Here is a 17,279-nt window from a genome sequence, read left to right as displayed (position 1 = left end):
CTTTTCTATAGTTGGGCTTGGATAAAGACGAGGTAGTTAACGTAGTTTGGTGCATTTTTGCGGGGATTTTGTGGTGTGTGGACACATCGCAGAATTCTCGGTTTACTGATTTTTGACCTGCAGCTTACACGTGTACACTTCTCCGCATGGCGCATGTTTTTGTTCACGAGGGCAAGAGGTAAAGAGGGCACGTTGGTTTGGGGTCTGAGGAGCTGTAAATACACACGGGTACCCACACTACAAGTCACTGGAAAGGAAAAAACGCTTTGTTGGATATGTACATATGAAATATTTAAAGACCAATTTCCATTGACACAGCATTGGTTTTAATCAATATTCGTTTTAAATTATGCAGTCATGTGTGACAATTAGCAAACAGAGAATGGAATTAATAATTAGGATAATGTAAAACTGGTGTTGACCTAACCTCTGAGCTAACGTAATTCAAAATAAAACAACTACAAAATGCGTTTACACAGCAAGCAAAAATATATACCAAAAATCGAAACTACTTTAATAAAATACGATAGTTGTCTCTCTCTGACACATATGGCCGTTTGCACAGAAATGTATACTAAACCGGCATCTTTCCATCTCTCTTCTACACATGAATGCTGATCAGAAATTCATCAATTTTAATGTCTATAGACGTTGCATCACGACGGTCAAATTTTGACGTGAAAAACTCAAAAAAAAAGTTCAATTGCTTTGATAATTCAGTATATTTTATTTTTATGTTAAAAATATTTACTAAAACGGCTTTTTTTTTTAATATGTCTATAGACATGACTTTTTGCGTCACAACCCCAAAAATTGGCATGAAAAGATTGGTCTAAAACTGTTTCCACACAACTTTCATCGCTTCTAAAGTACAGTGAAACATATTCAGCATTTTTGAATTGAGTTTGTACTGTACAGAATTTCGTGATGACGTCGTCAACATTTTTGCAACGTCACGTATATCAACTTCGACTGGTGCACTGTAATACTTACTTAAAATAACAGTATTGTATTCCCAAAATTTTCTGGGAAAATGGAGTAAGCCGTTCCTGATTTAATTAATAAAATAAATTGCCACGTACATTAATTTTTTTGAGCCACCTGTGTAACCAATTCTAAAAAATATTATTGCAATGATAAATCACAAGTAAAAACTTTTGTACATTTCGGATAGACTTTGGAATTTAACTCGTTACTATGGAAATTTGCAATTTAATACCCTTAAAGTTCACAAGTTTTCACAAGATTAATAAAGGCAAAATCAGCTTTATGTTAAAAAATACTAGGCCCGCCCACCCGCCCCCTAGTTTTCCAGAGGATATGTCATCTGCCAAAATCACTCTTATCTAACCAAGTACTAGCCCCGCCCACCCACCCGCTATTTTCTCAGACGATATATCATTTGCCAAAATTAGACTTGTACTTAGCAAGTACTAGCCCCGCCCACCAGCCCTTTAGTTTCCCAGAAGGTAGTACTTGTTAGTGCTTCCTAAGATAAGTCTTATTTTGGCAAATGACATATCCTCTGAGAAAATAGGGGCGGGTGGGCGGGGCTAGTACTTGCGCAGACAAGATTGATTTGTGCAAACGCCGTACCCACTGAGAAAATAGAGGTCGGGTAGGAGGGGCTAATACTTGCTAAGATAAGACTGACTTTGGCAAATGCCAAAATAAACTAAAGTTATATTTAAATCGGGCTTTTACAGTTGAAACAAAGTTCCTACAGAAACAATCAAATGCATAGGAGCCCTCAAATTTAGATAGGAAATATTAAATTGCTTTTATAATTTATTTGTTATTTTTATGTCAAAAATATATACAATAACTGAATCTTTCTATTTCTCTTTTACATATGAGGACTTATCAGAAATTCATCTATTTTTAATATGTCTATAGAAATGACTTTTTGCATTACAACTGTCAAATTTTGACATGAAAAAGTCAATCGTTCTCAATTCTGACTTTCTATAAAACTAAAATGGGAGAAGATTACGATGGCGAGAAAAAAGTACCTACAAGAAAAATGAATCGTCACATGTGAAATTTATTATCTACTATTAAAATACTAAAGCTACATTCAAATTAGGCTTTTACAGCTGAAGTAAATTTCATAAAAAAACAAGAAACTAAAAAATATAAATGCAATGATTAATCACAAACAAAAACTCATTATATTTTCACATTTCAGGTAGACATAAGAATTTACCTCGTTACTATGGAAATTTGCAATTTAACACCTTTAAATTTCAGAAGTTTCTACAAGGTTAATAGGGGCAAAATCAGTTTTATCTTAACAAAACAAATAATAGGCCCGCCCACCCGCCTTTCATTTTCTCTGAGAGTAGTACTTGCTAAGATAAGTCTCATTTTGGCAAATCACATATCCTCTGAGAACATAGTGGAGGGTGGGCGGGGTTAGTACTTGCTGAGATATTTTGGCAAACACCATACTTATTTACGCACTTATCAGAAATTCATCTATTTTTAATACGTCTATAGAAGTGACGTTTTGCATCACAACGGTCAAATCTTGACATGAAAAAGTCAAAACGTTCTCAATTTTGACTTTCCATAGAAATAAAATCAGAGAAGTTTACGATGGCGATAAAAAAGTACAAGAAAAATGAATCGTCACATATGAAATCTATTATCTACTATTATAGTAACTAAAACTACATTCAAATTAGGCTTTTGCAGCGGAAGTACATATTCTAAAAAATCAAGAAACTAAAAAATATTAATGCAATTATAATTCACAACTAATCAAAATCAGTTTTATCTTAACAAATACTAGGTACGCCCACCCGCCCCCTATTTTCCCAGGGGATATCTCATTTGCCGAAATAAGTCTGATCTTAGCAATCGACACCCTTTACTTTCTTAGAGGGTATGTCATGTGCCAAAATCAGTCTTATCTTATTAAGTACTAGCCCCGCCCACTCGCCCCCTATTTTCTCAGAGGATATGTTATCTGTCACAATCAGTCTTATGTTAGCAAGTCCTAGCCCCGCCCACCCACCCTTTGTTTTCTCAGAGGGTAGTACTTGCTATTACCTGCTCAGATAAGACTGTTTTTGGCAAATGACATATCCTGTGAGAAAATAAAAAACATAAATGCAATGATAAATCACAAGTAAAAATTTTTGCACATTTCGGGTAGGCTTAGGAATTTAATTTGTTACTATGGAAATTTGCAATTTAACACCTCTAAAGTTCACAAGTATTTACAAGATTAATAGGGGCAAAATCAGCTTTAGCTCAACAAATAGTAGTTCCGCCCACACACCCCTTATTTTCCTAGAGGATATGTCATCTGCCGAAATAAGTCTGGTCTTAGCAAGTACTAGCCTTGCCCACCCACCCTTTACTTTCTTAGAAGGTATGTCATCTGCCAAAATCAGTCTTATCTTACCAAGTACTAGCCCCGCCCACCCGCCCCCGTTTTCTCAGAGGATATGTCATTTGCCAAAATAAGACTTATATTAGTAAGTACTAGCCCCGTCCACCCACCCTTTAATTTCTCAGAGGGTGGTACTTGCTAGTACCTGCTCGGATAAGACTGATTTTGGCAAATGACATATCCTCTGAGAAAATAGGGGCGGGTGGGCGGGGTTAGTAATAGCTAAGATAAGACTGATTTTGGCAGATGCAATACCCTCTAAGAAAATAGGGGGCGGGTTGGCGGAAATAGTCCTTGCTAAGATAAGACTAATTTTGGCAAATGATATATCCTCTGAGAAAATAGGGGACAAATCTAAAAAATATAAATGCAATGATAAATCACAAGTAAAAATGTTTGCACATTTCGGGTAGACTTAGGAATTTAAATTGTTACTATGGAAATTTGCAATGTAACACCTCTAACTTTCACAAGTTGTTACAAGATTAATACGGACAAAATCAGTTATACCTTAACAAATACCAGGCCCGCCCACCCGCCCCCTATTTTATCAGAGGATATGTTATCTGCCAAAATCAGTCTTATGTTAGCAAGTCCTAACCCCGCCCACCCACCCTTTACTTTCTTAGAAGGTATGTCATCTACCAAAATCAGTCTTATCTTACCAAGTACTAGCCCCGCCCATCCGCCCCCGTTTTCTCAGAGGATATGTCATTTGCCAAAATAAGACTTATATTAGTAAGTACTAGCCCCGTCCACCCACCCTTTAATTTCTCAGAGGGTGGTACTTGCTAGTACCTGCTCGGATAAGACTGATTTTGGCAAATGACATATCCTCTGAGAAAATAGGGGCGGGTGGGCGGGGTTAGTAATAGCTAAGATAAGACTGATTTTTGCAGATGCAATACCCTCTAAGAAAATAGGGGCGGGTGGGCGGGGATAGTCCTTGCTAAGATAAGACTAATTTTGGCAAATGGTATATCCTCTGAGAAAATAGGGGGCAAATCTAATGATAAATCACAAGTAAAAACTTTTGCACATTTCGGGTGAACTTACGAATTTAATTCATTACTATGGAAATTTGCAATTTAGGTACCGCCTTTAAATTGCACAAGTGTTTTTAATAGGGGTAAAATCAGTTTTATCTCAACAACTACTAGGCTCGCCTACCCGCCCCCTATTTTCCCAAAGGATATGTCATTTGCCAAAATAAGACTTATGTTAGCAAGTACTAACCCCGCCCACCCACCCTTTATTTTCTCAGAGGGTAGTACTTGCTAGTATCTTCTCAGATAAGACTGATTTTGGCAAACGACATATCTTCTGAGAAAATAGGGGCGGGTGGGTCGACTTGCTAGCAATAAAATAATGATAAGGTAAACTATAATAATAACATTCCAAATATTTTGTTCAATTGAGGCTTATGAATAATTTTAGTCATCTATTTTGGGGCGATAAACTCATTCAAATCAAACAAATGTCTACGTGACATTCTTCCGATAATAATGTGCCGTAAATTAATTTTTTGCACCCATGACCTTTTTTGTGACCTCCGCGCCGTCAACAGCATGCGGGAGGTCGAACATCGCGCACAGGTGCTTTTTGCTGTCCGTTGCCATGGTAACCTAGCTCGGAAACATCAAATTGTTAAGTGTTTACGGCGCCGTCAACGTCATTGTTTAAATAAAGCAGGGCGGTCGAAATTTATTCATCGTCACTACCCGTCTGCATCATTTTTAATAATTTACAGAAATAGTTTTATTTTCAGCGAGACCAACACTTGAAAATTATTAAAAATATTGTTATTATTACGTCGTTTTTTATAAATAACTCACAGTTAATCTTTTAAAAGTTTATTTGTTGCAAATAATATTGTACACAACGCTTTCGTGAAGCCTGCTTCTCGTTTAGATTTGCTTAAACAGGTGGCTCAAAAAAATTAATGAATGAGACAATTTATTTTATTCATTAAATCAACTCGAATATGTTTCATTGTACGTCAGGAGCGAGCGAAGTTCTGGCGAAACAACTTCCGACCAATTTTTTATTTTTAAAACAATCAAATATACAGGAACCGTCAAATTTAGACAGGAAGTATTCAGTTTGTTTCATAATTTATTTGTTATTTTTGTGTCAAAAATATATATCTACTATAACTGAATCTTTCTATCTCTCTTTTTACATATGAGCACTTATCAGAAATGCATCTATTTTTAATATGTCAAAATATTCTCAATTCTGACTTTCCAGAGACATAACATTGGAAAAGATTACAATAGCGACAAAAAAGTAGAAGAAAGATGAAAATAAAAAATAAAATTACATTCAAATCAGGCTTTTACAAAATTCCACAGAAACAATCAAATGACGTAAAATACAAGCACTGTCAAATTTGGATAGCAAATATTCATTTGCTTTGCTAATTTATTTTTTATTTTTATGTTAAAAAATTATGCTGAAACAGCAGCTTTCCATCTCTCTCTCTCTTACATATGAGCACTCATCTATTTTTAATGTGTCTATAAAAATGACTTTATGGCCATAGAAATAAAATGTGTTTTAAAAAAAATTAACCCGGCAGTGCATTTACATCTTTTTTTTCACGTTTTTAACACAACTTTTTCTATAACCCGTCACCCCAGCACGCCTTTCCAGTGGCGAAACATGTACATACAACTAGCAATAGCCGCTTACATCATTCCAAGCAACCCCCACCACGCCGACCAACCAATCACACTCAATTCCGACACGTTCTCTTCCAGACCACAACCCTGATTGGACTACTTAAGACTGCTCGCCTCCTACGTTTAGTACGTGTAGCACGAAAAATCGACAGATACTCTGAATATGGCGCCGCCGTTCTGCTGCTACTCATGGCCACCTTCGCGCTCATCGCCCATTGGCTGGCCTGTATATGGTACGCCACGCCCCCCGAACCCGCTATCACACACAAGTGACTAGACGATTGCCGCTACACAACCTCGCGGCACACATCTAGTCGCCAATGATAACAAACTATATGTCATATTTATATAGGTACGCAATCGGCAACGCCGAGAACCACTCGAAAATCGGCTGGTTGGAGATTCTGGCCAATGACACTCACCAGTTCTATGGCCCTAACAACACCGGAGGGCCGAGTATAAAGAGCCGATATGTGACGGCGCTGTACTTCACGTTCACGTCACTGACCAGCGTGGGATTCGGCAACGTCGCACCCAACACGGATGCTGAGAAGATTTTCACCATCTGTGTTATGTTGGCGGGATGTGAGTAAATATTTACGCGATTTTTTATTGGGTCTGGTGTGAAAAATAGAAAAATAGACTTCGGCAGTGGCGTCGTGCCATTTTACTTACCGAGCGTAAGCTAATAGAAATAGGTCTCCTGCTTTCGTCTGTCTGTCTGTCTGTCTGTCTGTCTGTCTGCCGTCTGTCCGGATTTTGATCAGACTTTCGAAACTTCTGGACTAGGATAATCTTACAAACGTCTTCAGGTTATCGTAAGCATAGTAAATCGTTAATCAAAATTTGTGCGTTTATCCCCTCCCAAAAAATTGATGACGTGATCTTAAAATTTTACCGAATAAAGCATCCCTTACTATGACTATACTTGTGGTGTATCAACACATTTACAATTTTTGGAATAACTTATTTCGGTTTCCCGGAAATTTGGGAACACAGTACTGACTGTCACACAGTTTTTCGTTTTTCCTTTTTCTTCGATATCACAATTTTTCGTTTTTACAATTTTGATTTTTTTCAAATTTTCAATTTTTCGACTTCCAAATTTTTCAATTTTTCGTTTCCTTAATTTTTCGATTTCCAATTTTTCGATTTTAGTTTTTCATTTTGGATTTTTCAGTTTCTCAATTTTTAGTTTTTCGATTTTTAAATTTTTCGTTCCCCCAATTTTTCAATGTTTTTTCGATTTTATATGTAATTATTTTCAATTTTCGATTTTTCAATTCCTCAATTTTCCAATTTTTCAATTTTTGCAATCTCCGATTTGTTTAATTTTCAATATTTTGATTTTAAAATATTTCGTTTTTTCAATTTTGCAATTTTTCGTTTTTTGTGTTTCTCAATTTTTCGTTTCTTATATTTTTCTAGTTCTTGATTTTTTTATTTTTAGATATTTGAAAGTTTTCTTTTATATTTTTTGATTTTTGATTTTTCAATTTTATAATTTTTGAATTTTTCCATTTGTTTGGTTCGAAAAGTTGAAAAATTGAAAAACTGAAAACCCAAAAAAATTAAAAATCGAAAAATTGCAAAATCAAAAAGTGGAAAATAAATTGCAAATCGAAGAAGTGGAAAAACGAAAAATTGAGATATTGAAAAACTAAAAATCGGAACATTGGAAAGAAAAAACAAAAAAAATTAAAATATGAAATATCGAGAAATTTGAAAAACCGAATAAATGAAAAAGTTTGAAAATCCAATAACAGAAAAATGGAAAAATTCTAAAATTGAAAAAGTGAAATATTTTAAACATTATAATTAATTATTGCATATTTAAAATAATTAATTATAATTTTTATAATCATAACTAGAAAAATTGCTAATCATAAATTATTGAAGAAAAAAAAATTGACAAATAGGGAAACTGAAAAATCTAAAATTGAAAAAATGAAAGATTAAAAAAAACTCAAAAAACGAAAAATTGAAACGAAAAAATTACAAATCAAAAATTGAAACATCCAAAAATTGAAAATTTAAAAACAACCCAAAACGCGAGAATTTTTAAATTGGAAAATTGCAAAATCTAAAAATTATAGGAAAAAAAAAATGAAAAATTGAAAACTAGTAAATAGAAACATTAACAACATTAAAATTGAGAAAACGAAAAAATGAAGGAATTGAAATTGAAAAACAAAAAATTATAAAAATCGTAAAATTGTAAAATTGAGAAACTGTAAAAATAAAGAAAATGAAAAACTAAACCAAAAATTGCAAATCAAAAATTTGAAGAAATGAAAAATTAAGGAATCAAAAACTTGAAAATTTAAAAACTGAAAACTCCAAAATTTAAATTGGAAAATTGCAAAATCTAAAAATTATAGAAAAAAAAATGAAAAATTGAAAAATAGCAAATAGAAACATTGACAAAATTAAAATTGAGAAAACGAAAACATGAAGAAATTGAAATTGAAAAAACAAAAAATTATAAAAATCGGGAAATTAAAATTTGAGAAACTCTAAAAATAAACAAAATGAAAAAAATAAACCAAAAATTGCGAATCGAAAATTTACAGAAATGAAAAATTAAGGATTCAAAAAATTGAAGAAAAAAAAAACGAAAAATTTAAAAATCGCTAATCGAAAAATTGATATAATTAAAACTGAAAAAAAAATAAAAAATGAAAAATTGATAATCACAAAACAAAATGTTATAAAACCGAAACATTGAAAGATTGATAAACTGTAAAAATAAAGAAAATGAAAAACGCAAACAAAAAATTGCAATTCGAAAATTTGAAGAAATGAAAAATTAGAGATTTAAAAAATTGAAAAATCGCAAATAGAAAAACTGACAAAATTAAAATTGATAATACGAAAAAATGAAAAACCGAAACAATAATTTCAAATCGAAAATTTAAAGAAATGAAAAATTAAGGAATCAAAAAATTGGAAATTTGAAAATCGAAAACTAGAGAACTTTTAAATCGAAAAATTGAAAAACCACAAATCGAAAAATTGACAAACATAAAATCGAGAAAAGGAAAAAATAAAGAAATTGAAAATTCGAAAATTTTTAAATCGGAAAATTGCAAAATCCAAAAATTGAAGAAAAAAAATTGAAAAATCGCAAATAGAAAAATTTCCAAAATTAAATTTGACAAAACAAAACAATGAAGAAATTGAAATTGAAAAAAAAAAACATTGAAAAATTGGGGACTGTCAAAAAAAGAAAATTAAAAACCTAGGCCAAAAATTGCAAATCGAAAATTTAAACAAATGAAAAATTAAGGAATAAAAAAATTGGGGGTTTAAAAATTGAAAACTAGGGAAATTTTAAATCGAAAAATTGAAAAATCACAAATCGAAAAACTGAAAAAATTAAAATTGAGAAAACGAAAAAATGAAGAAATTGAAATTGAAAAAACAAAAATTATAAAATCGGAACATTGAAAAATTGAGAAACTGTAAAAATAAAGAAAATGAAAAACTAAACCAAAAATTGCGAATCGAAAATTTAAAGAAATGAAAAATTAAGGGATTAAAAAAATTGAAAACTCGAGAAATTTTAAATCGGAAAATTGCAAAATCTAAAAATTGAAAAAAAAAATGAAAAATCGCAAATAGAAAAACTGACAAAATTAAAATTGATAATACGAAAAAATGAAAAACCGAAACAAAAATTTCAAATCGAAAATTTGAATAAATGAAAAATTAAGGAATCAAAAAATTGGAAATTTGAAAATCGAAAACTAGAGAAATTTTAAATCGAAAAATTGAAAAACCACAAATCGAAAAATTGACAAACATAAAATCGAGAAAACAAAAAAATTAAGAAATTGAAATTGAAAGAACAAAAAATTGAAAATTCGAAAATTTTTAAATCCGAAAATTGCAAAATCCAAAAATTGAAGAAAAAAAATTGAAAAATCGCAAATAGAAAAATTCACAAAATTAAAATTCACAAAACAAAACAATGAAGAAATTGAAATTGAAAAAATTTTAACATTGAAAAATTGAGGGACTGTCAAAAAAAAGAAAATTAAAAATCTAGGCCAAAAATTGCAAATCGAAAATTTAAATAAATGAAAAATTATGAAATAAAAAAATTGGGGTTTTAAAAATTGAAAACAAGGGAAATTTTAAATCGAAAAACTGACAAAATTAAAATTGAGAAAACGAAAAAATGAAGAAATTGAAATTGAAAAAACAAAAATTACAAAATCGGAACATTGAAAAATTGAGAAACTGTAAAAATAAAGAAAATGAAAAACAAAACCAAAAATTGCGAATCGAAAATTTAAAGAAATGAAAAATTAAGGGATTCAAAAAATTGATGAAAAAAAAAACGAAAAATGTATACCTAAATCGCTAATCGAAAAATTGATATAATTAAAATTGAAAAAAAAAAAAATGAATAAATTGATATTCGCAAAACAAAAAGTTATAAAATCGGAACGTTGAAAAATTGATAAACTGTAAAAATAAAGAAAATGAAAACCCGAAACAAAAAATTGCAATTCGAAAATTTGAAGAAATGAAAAATTAGGGAATTAAAAAATTGAAAACTTGAGAATTTTTAAATCGGAAAATTGCAAATCTAAAAATTGAAAAAAAAAATGAAAAATCGCAAATAAAAAAACTGACAAAATTAAAATTGATAATACGAAAAAATGAAAAACCGAAACAAAAATTTCATATCGAAAATTTGAATAAATGAAAAATTAAGGAATCAAAAAATTGGAAATTTGAAAATCGAAAACTAGAGAAATTTTAAATCGAAAAATTGAAAAACCACAAATCGAAAAATTGACAAACATAAAATCGAGAAAACGAAAAAATGAAGAAATTGAAATTGAAAGAACAAAAAATTGAAAATTCGAAAATTTTTAAATCGGAAAATTGCAAAATCCAAAAATTGAAGAAAAAAAAATTGAAAAATCGCAAATAGAAAAATTTCCAAAATTAAATTTAACAAAACAAAACAATGAAGAAATTGAAATTGAAAAAAAAAATTGACATTGAAAAATTGAGGGACTGTCAAAAAACAGAAAATTGAAAACCTAGGCCAAAAATTGCAAATCGAATGAAAAATTAAGGAATACAAAAATTGGGGTTTTAAAAATTGAAAACTAGGGGAATTTTAATTCGAAAAATTGAAAAATGCCAAAAATTGAATTTGATTAAACGAAACAATGAAGAAATTGGAATTGAAAAAACAAAAGTTAAAAAATCGGAAGATTGAAAAATTGAGAAACTATAAAAATAAAGAAAATGAAAAGACTACCAAAAGTTGGAAATTTAAAAAATGAAAACTAAACAAATTTTAAATCAAAAATTTGACAAAATTAAAATTGAGGAAACGAAAAAATGATGAAAGTGAAATTGAAAGAACAAAAATTATAAAATCGGGACATTGAAAAATTGAGAAACTGTAAAAATAAAAAAAATGAAAAACTAAAACCAAAAATTGCAAATCGAAAATTCGAAGAAATAAAAAATTAAGAAATCAAAAACTTGAAAAGTCGAAAATTTTTAAATCGGAAAATTGCAACATCTAAAAATTAAAAAAAAATAAACATTGAAAAATCGCAAATAGAAAAATTGACAAAATTAAAATTGAGAAAAGGAAACAATGCAGAAATTGAAATTGAAAAAACAAAAATTTATAACATCGGAACACTGAAAAATTGAGAAACCGTGAAAACAAAGAACATAAAAACCTAAACCAAAAATTCCAAATTGAAAATTGAAATAAATTAAAAATTAAGGAATCAAAAAATTGGAAATTTAAAAATCGAAAACTGGAGAAATTTTAAATCGTAAAATTGACAAAATTAAAATTGAGAAAACGAAAAAATGAAGAAATTGAAACTGAAAAAATAAAAATTATAAAATCGGAACATTGAAAAATTGAGAAACCGTAAAAATAAAGAAAATGAGAAGTTAAGTAATAAAAAAATTGGAAACTTAAGAATTGAAAACTTGAGAAACTCAAATCGAAAAACTGAAGTAACTACCAAAACCTTTGACCAATTTTTTGTATTAATTAACCACTCATGGTTGAAAAAGTTACCCGTTGGAATGAAAATTGTTACATTTGTTTGCTTTTCCAGAGTTTCACGACTCTCATAAATGGATAAAATTCCACCACCCCTCTAACGACAATTCGATGTTCCCACCCCACTTTCATTCCCAGAAGCCCCGCTTTTTGCCTTTTTCTCATTAACTTTTTCATCTAACCTCTGAAACCGCGCAATGCCAAGGCCAACATTTGCCTTAATCTATTTCTGACGTCAGACGAATTAGATAAGCCCCATCCCGCTGAAAGACGCCTTAATAAATCCGCATCTTAACTCGGACACACAATCAACGGAATCCTCATTGCGGCAAACCGAAATTAAAATCACGATTAATCTCACCGACAAATGAATCCCGGACGTTCGTAGGCGTGGCCCCTAAAAACAAACATGAAATATTTATTGGTTTCGGACGCGCCGTGCACAATTATTGGATTTCGTTGGACGTTTCCGATAGCCGATTCGATTTTTGTTGATTTCCGCATTTCCCGATTCTAGCCCTAATGTACGCCAGCATCTTCGGCAACGTTTCGGCCATCATCCAGCGGCTGTACTCCGGCACCGCCCGGTACCACACGCAGATGCTGCGCGTGCGGGAGTTCATCCGCTTCCACCAGATCCCCAACCCGCTGCGGCAGCGCCTCGAGGAATACTTCCAGCACGCGTGGACCTTCACCAACGGCATCGACATGAACTCGGTGTTGAAGGGCTTCCCGGAGTGCCTCCAGGCCGACATCTGCCTCCACCTCAACCGCAACCTCCTGCAGAACTGCAGCGTCTTCGACGGCGCCAGCCCGGGGTGCCTCCGGGCCTTCACGTTGAAGTTCAAGACGACGCACGCGCCGCCGGGGGACACCCTGGTGCACCGGGGGGACGTGCTGTCGTCGCTGTATTTCATATCGAGGGGGTCGATCGAGATACTTCGTGACGATATTGTGATGGCTATTTTAGGTGAGTGGGGCGGCGGCGGCGGCGACGACTGTCACTAAGGAGGGTGTTCTAGGTAAATACGATATTTTCGGGGAGAATCCCTGTTTACATCCCACATTGGGAAAGTCAAGCTGCAACGTTAGGGCTTTGACGTACTGTGATTTACATAAGATACATAGAGATGATCTCTTAGACGTGCTAGAACTGTATCCGGAGTTTTATAATCAGTTCATGAATAATTTAGAGATTACGTTTAATTTGAGAGATGTAAGTATGTGAAAGTGGTTGGGGTGGTTGTGATGAGTTTTGTTGTAGGATGAACAAGCCGGGGTTATTCCCAGACGCTCGTTTTATCCCAAAGGACCCAACAAGGAAAGCCGGTTTTTCCGAGGGGTTAACTCCAACGGGGTGTCTAGTAGGGGCAATTCCATGACGGGGAGGCAGGATTCGCAGTACAGCGACGAGTCCGAGTCCGGTAGGTACTAAATTACTAAAATTAATTGTTTCATATTTTTGTCGAATTTTATGAGTTCTGTAGTATATTTCGACTTATTTTGCGAAAAGGAGACGATTGGGTATAGTTTACATATTCTACCCTTTGTAGATTTAGGAAGTTGTTAAAAGAACATCAATGTTACTTTTTAAGCTTTTTCTTGTGTTTTCTATCGTTTCCGGCACCAAATAGGACCGACAATACCAAGGAAACCATCAAGCTTGGACCAAAATCGCTACTTAAAATATAGAAATTTTTACAATTCTAGTAGCAAGTAGTATAACAAAAAATGTTAACGTATTTTTTACTTTTTTTTTACTTTTTTCATATCCTAGATTCTATTAATTTCCACTACCACTCCATTAGAGAACATAATTAGTCCCGCCCACCCACCCTGTCTCCACTGACTGATCTTATACTGTGCAGAAATAAAATTAGTCCTTAGGATGAGAAGACTGGGGGTGATGATATATCTCCCAAGAGAATAGCGGGTGGGTGGGCGGGGCTAGCATTTGATAAGATATGACTGATTTTGACACTTTCAACATTTTCGACCATTTTTCAACCATTTTCGAAAATTAGTTAGACATTTTCTTGCAGATTTCGACATCCAGAAGTCATTTTCGACTTCGTTTCGTCGAAAATTTCTACCGTTCTTTCAAAACGCCAATTGAAATATAGCAATTGCTACGGTTCCAGTAGCAAGTAATATAACAAAAAATTTCCAATTAACGCTTTTTTTTTACTTTTTCCATATTCTAGATTCTATTAATTTCTACTACTACTCCATATGAGAACATAATTAACCCCACCCACCCACCCTTCCTTCATGATGATATATCTGCCAAGAGAATAGAGGGCGGGTGGGCGGGGCTAGCGTTTTAAAAGATATGACTGATTTTGACATTTTGGACCATTTTTCAACCATTTTAAAAAATTAGCTAGACATTTTCTTGTATATTTCGACATCCAGATGTCATTTTCGACTTCGTTTCGTCGAAAATTTCTACCGTTCTTCCAAAATCGGAATGAAATATAGCAATTTTTACAGTTCCAGTAGCAAGTAGGATAACAAAAAATTTACAGTCGACGTTTTTTTTTTTAACTTTTTTCTTATGCTAGATTCTATTAATTTCCACTACTACTCCATAGGAGAACACAATTATCCCCGCCCACCCACCCTGCCTTCATTTCTTATCATTAACTTTATTCGGTCTGAATGAAATGAATGATCTTATACTGAGCAGAAATGAAATTAGTCCTTAGGATGAGAAGACTGGGGGTGGGCAGGGCTAGTACTTGATAAGATAAGATTGTTTTTGGCAAATGACATATCTGCCAAGAGAATAGAGGGTGGGTGACTGATTTTGACACTTCTGACATTTTCGATCATTTTTCAACCATTTTCGAAAATTAGACATTTTCTTGAAGATTTTGAAATTCCAGAAGTCATTTTTGACTTCGTTTCGTTGAAAATTTCTATCGTTCTTCCAAAATCGCCAATTGAAATGTCTCAATTTTCACAGTTCCAGTACAACAAAAAATTTACAATTAACGCTTTTTTTTTACTTTTTTCATATTCTTGGTTCTATTAATTTCCACTACCACTTTATAGGAGAACATAATTAGCCCCGCCCACCCACCCTGTCTCCACTGAATGATCTTATACTGAGCAGAAATAAAATTAGTCCTTAGGATGAGAAGACTGGGGGTGGGCAGGGCTAGTACTTGATAAGATAAGACTGTCTTTGGCAAATGACATATCTGCCAAGAGAATAGAGGGTGGGTGGGCGGGGCTAGCGTTTTATAAGATATGACTGATTTTGACATTTTAGATCATTTTTCAACCATTTTCGAAAATTAGACATTTTCTTGTAGATTTCGACATTCCAGAACTCATTTTCGACTTCGTTTCGTTGAAAATTCTATCGTTGTTCCAACATCGCCAAGTGAAATATCGCAATTTTTACAGTTCTAGTACAACAAAAAATTTACAATTAACGGTTTTTTTATTTTTTTCGTATCCTAGATAATATTAATTTCCACTACCACTCCATAGCAGAACATAATTAGCCCCGCCCACCCACCCTGTCTTCACTGAATGATCTTATACTGAGCAGAAATAAAATTAGTCCTTAAGATGGGAAAACTGGGGGTGGGCAGGGCTACTACTTGATAAGATAAGACTGTTTTTGGCAAATGACATATCTGCCAAGAGAATAGAAGGCGGGTGGGCGGGGCTAGCATTTGATAAGATATGACTGATTTTTGACACTTTTGACATTTTTGACAATTTTTCAACTATTTTCGAAAATTAGTTAGCCATGTTCTTGTAGATTTCGACATTCCAGAAGTCATTTTCGACTTCGTTTGGTTGAAAATTTCTATCGTTCTTCCAAAATCGCCAATTGTAATATCGCAATTTTTACAGTTCTAGAACAACAAAAAATTTACAATTAACGTCTTTTTTTACATTTTTCATATCCTAGATTCTATTAATTTCCACTATCACTCCATAGGAGAACATAATTAGCCCCGCCCACCCACCCTGTCTCCACTGAATGATCTTATACTGAGCAGAAATAAAATTAGTCCTTAGGATGAGAAGACTGGGGGTGGGCAGGGCTAGTACTTGATAAGATAAGACTGTTTTTGGCAATTGACATATCTGCCAAGAGAATAGAGGGTGGGTGGGCGAGGCTAGCATTTGATTAGATATGACTGATTTTGACACTTTTAACATTTTCGACCATTTTTCAACCATTTTCGAAAATTAGTCAGACATTTTCTTGCAGATTTCGACATCCAGAAGTCATTTTCGACTTCGTTTCGTCGAAAATTTCTACCGTTCTTTCAAAACGCCAATTGAAATATAGCAATTGCTACAGTTCCAGTAGCAAGTAATATAACAAAAAATTTCCCATTAACGCTTTTTTTTACTTTTTCCATATTCTAGATTCTATTAATTTCTACTACTACTCCATATGAGAACATAATTAACCCCGCCCACCCACCCTGCCTTCATTTCTTGTGATTAACTTTATTCGGTCTGAATGAAATGAATGATCTTATACTTAGCAGAAATAAAATTAGTCCTTAAGATGAGATGGGCGGGGCTAGTACTTGCTAAGATAAAACAGATTTTGGCAAATGACATATTCTCCAAGAAAACAGAGGGCAGGTGGGCGGGGCTAGTACCTAATAAGATGAAACTGTTTTTGGCAGATGATATATCTGCCAAGAAAATAGAGGGTGTGTGGGCGGGGCTAGTACTTGATAAGATGAGACTGTTTTTGGCAGATGACATATCTGCCAAGAGAATAGAGGGCGGGTGGGCGGGGCTAGCGTTTTAAAAGATATGACTGATTTTGACATTTTGGACCATTTTTCAACCTTTTTAAAAAATTAGCTAGACATTTTCTTGTATATTTCGACATCCAGATGTCATTTTCGACTTCGTTTCGTCGAAAATTTCTACCGTTCTTCCAAAATCGGAATGAACTATAGAAATTTTTACAGTTCCAGTAGCAAGTAGGATAACAAAAAATTTACAGTCGACGTTTTTTTTTTAACCTTTTTGTTATGCTAGATTCTATTAATTTCCACTACTACTCCAAAGGAGAACATAATTATCCCCGCCCACCCACCCTGCCTTCATTTCTTATCATTAACTTGATTCGGTCTGAATGAAATGA

General features: G+C 33.1%; 1 protein-coding gene across 12 annotated transcripts in view; it reads left to right on the top strand.

The window, feature by feature from the left end:
• The window catches only part of LOC135140256 (potassium voltage-gated channel subfamily H member 6-like), a 262,036-nt gene that overhangs the window by 236,796 nt on the left and 7,961 nt on the right, over window positions 1–17,279 (top strand). For 11 of the 12 annotated variants that reach the window (XM_064070741.1, XM_064070740.1, XM_064070735.1 and 8 more), the window contains 6 exons: window positions 12–32; window positions 6,163–6,317; window positions 6,437–6,669; window positions 12,660–13,112; window positions 13,165–13,358; window positions 13,407–13,566. In XM_064070741.1, the coding sequence (XP_063926811.1) occupies window positions 12–32; window positions 6,163–6,317; window positions 6,437–6,669; window positions 12,660–13,112; window positions 13,165–13,358; window positions 13,407–13,566 (1,216 nt within the window). The remainder of the gene's footprint in view (window positions 1–11; window positions 33–6,162; window positions 6,318–6,436; window positions 6,670–12,659; window positions 13,113–13,164; window positions 13,359–13,406; window positions 13,567–17,279) is intronic. The other variant, XM_064070737.1, reaches the window with a different exon arrangement.

This window comes from Zophobas morio, unplaced genomic scaffold (genome assembly GCF_036711695.1).
Source record: "Zophobas morio isolate AGI-343-1 ecotype UQ-CSIRO unplaced genomic scaffold, CSIRO_AGI_Zmor_V1 ptg000038l, whole genome shotgun sequence".
In the NCBI taxonomy this organism is placed as follows: Eukaryota; Metazoa; Arthropoda; class Insecta; order Coleoptera; family Tenebrionidae; genus Zophobas; species Zophobas morio.
The sequence above is the reverse complement of the archived record's forward strand: the minus strand, read 5'-3'. Positions and strand labels throughout refer to the sequence as shown.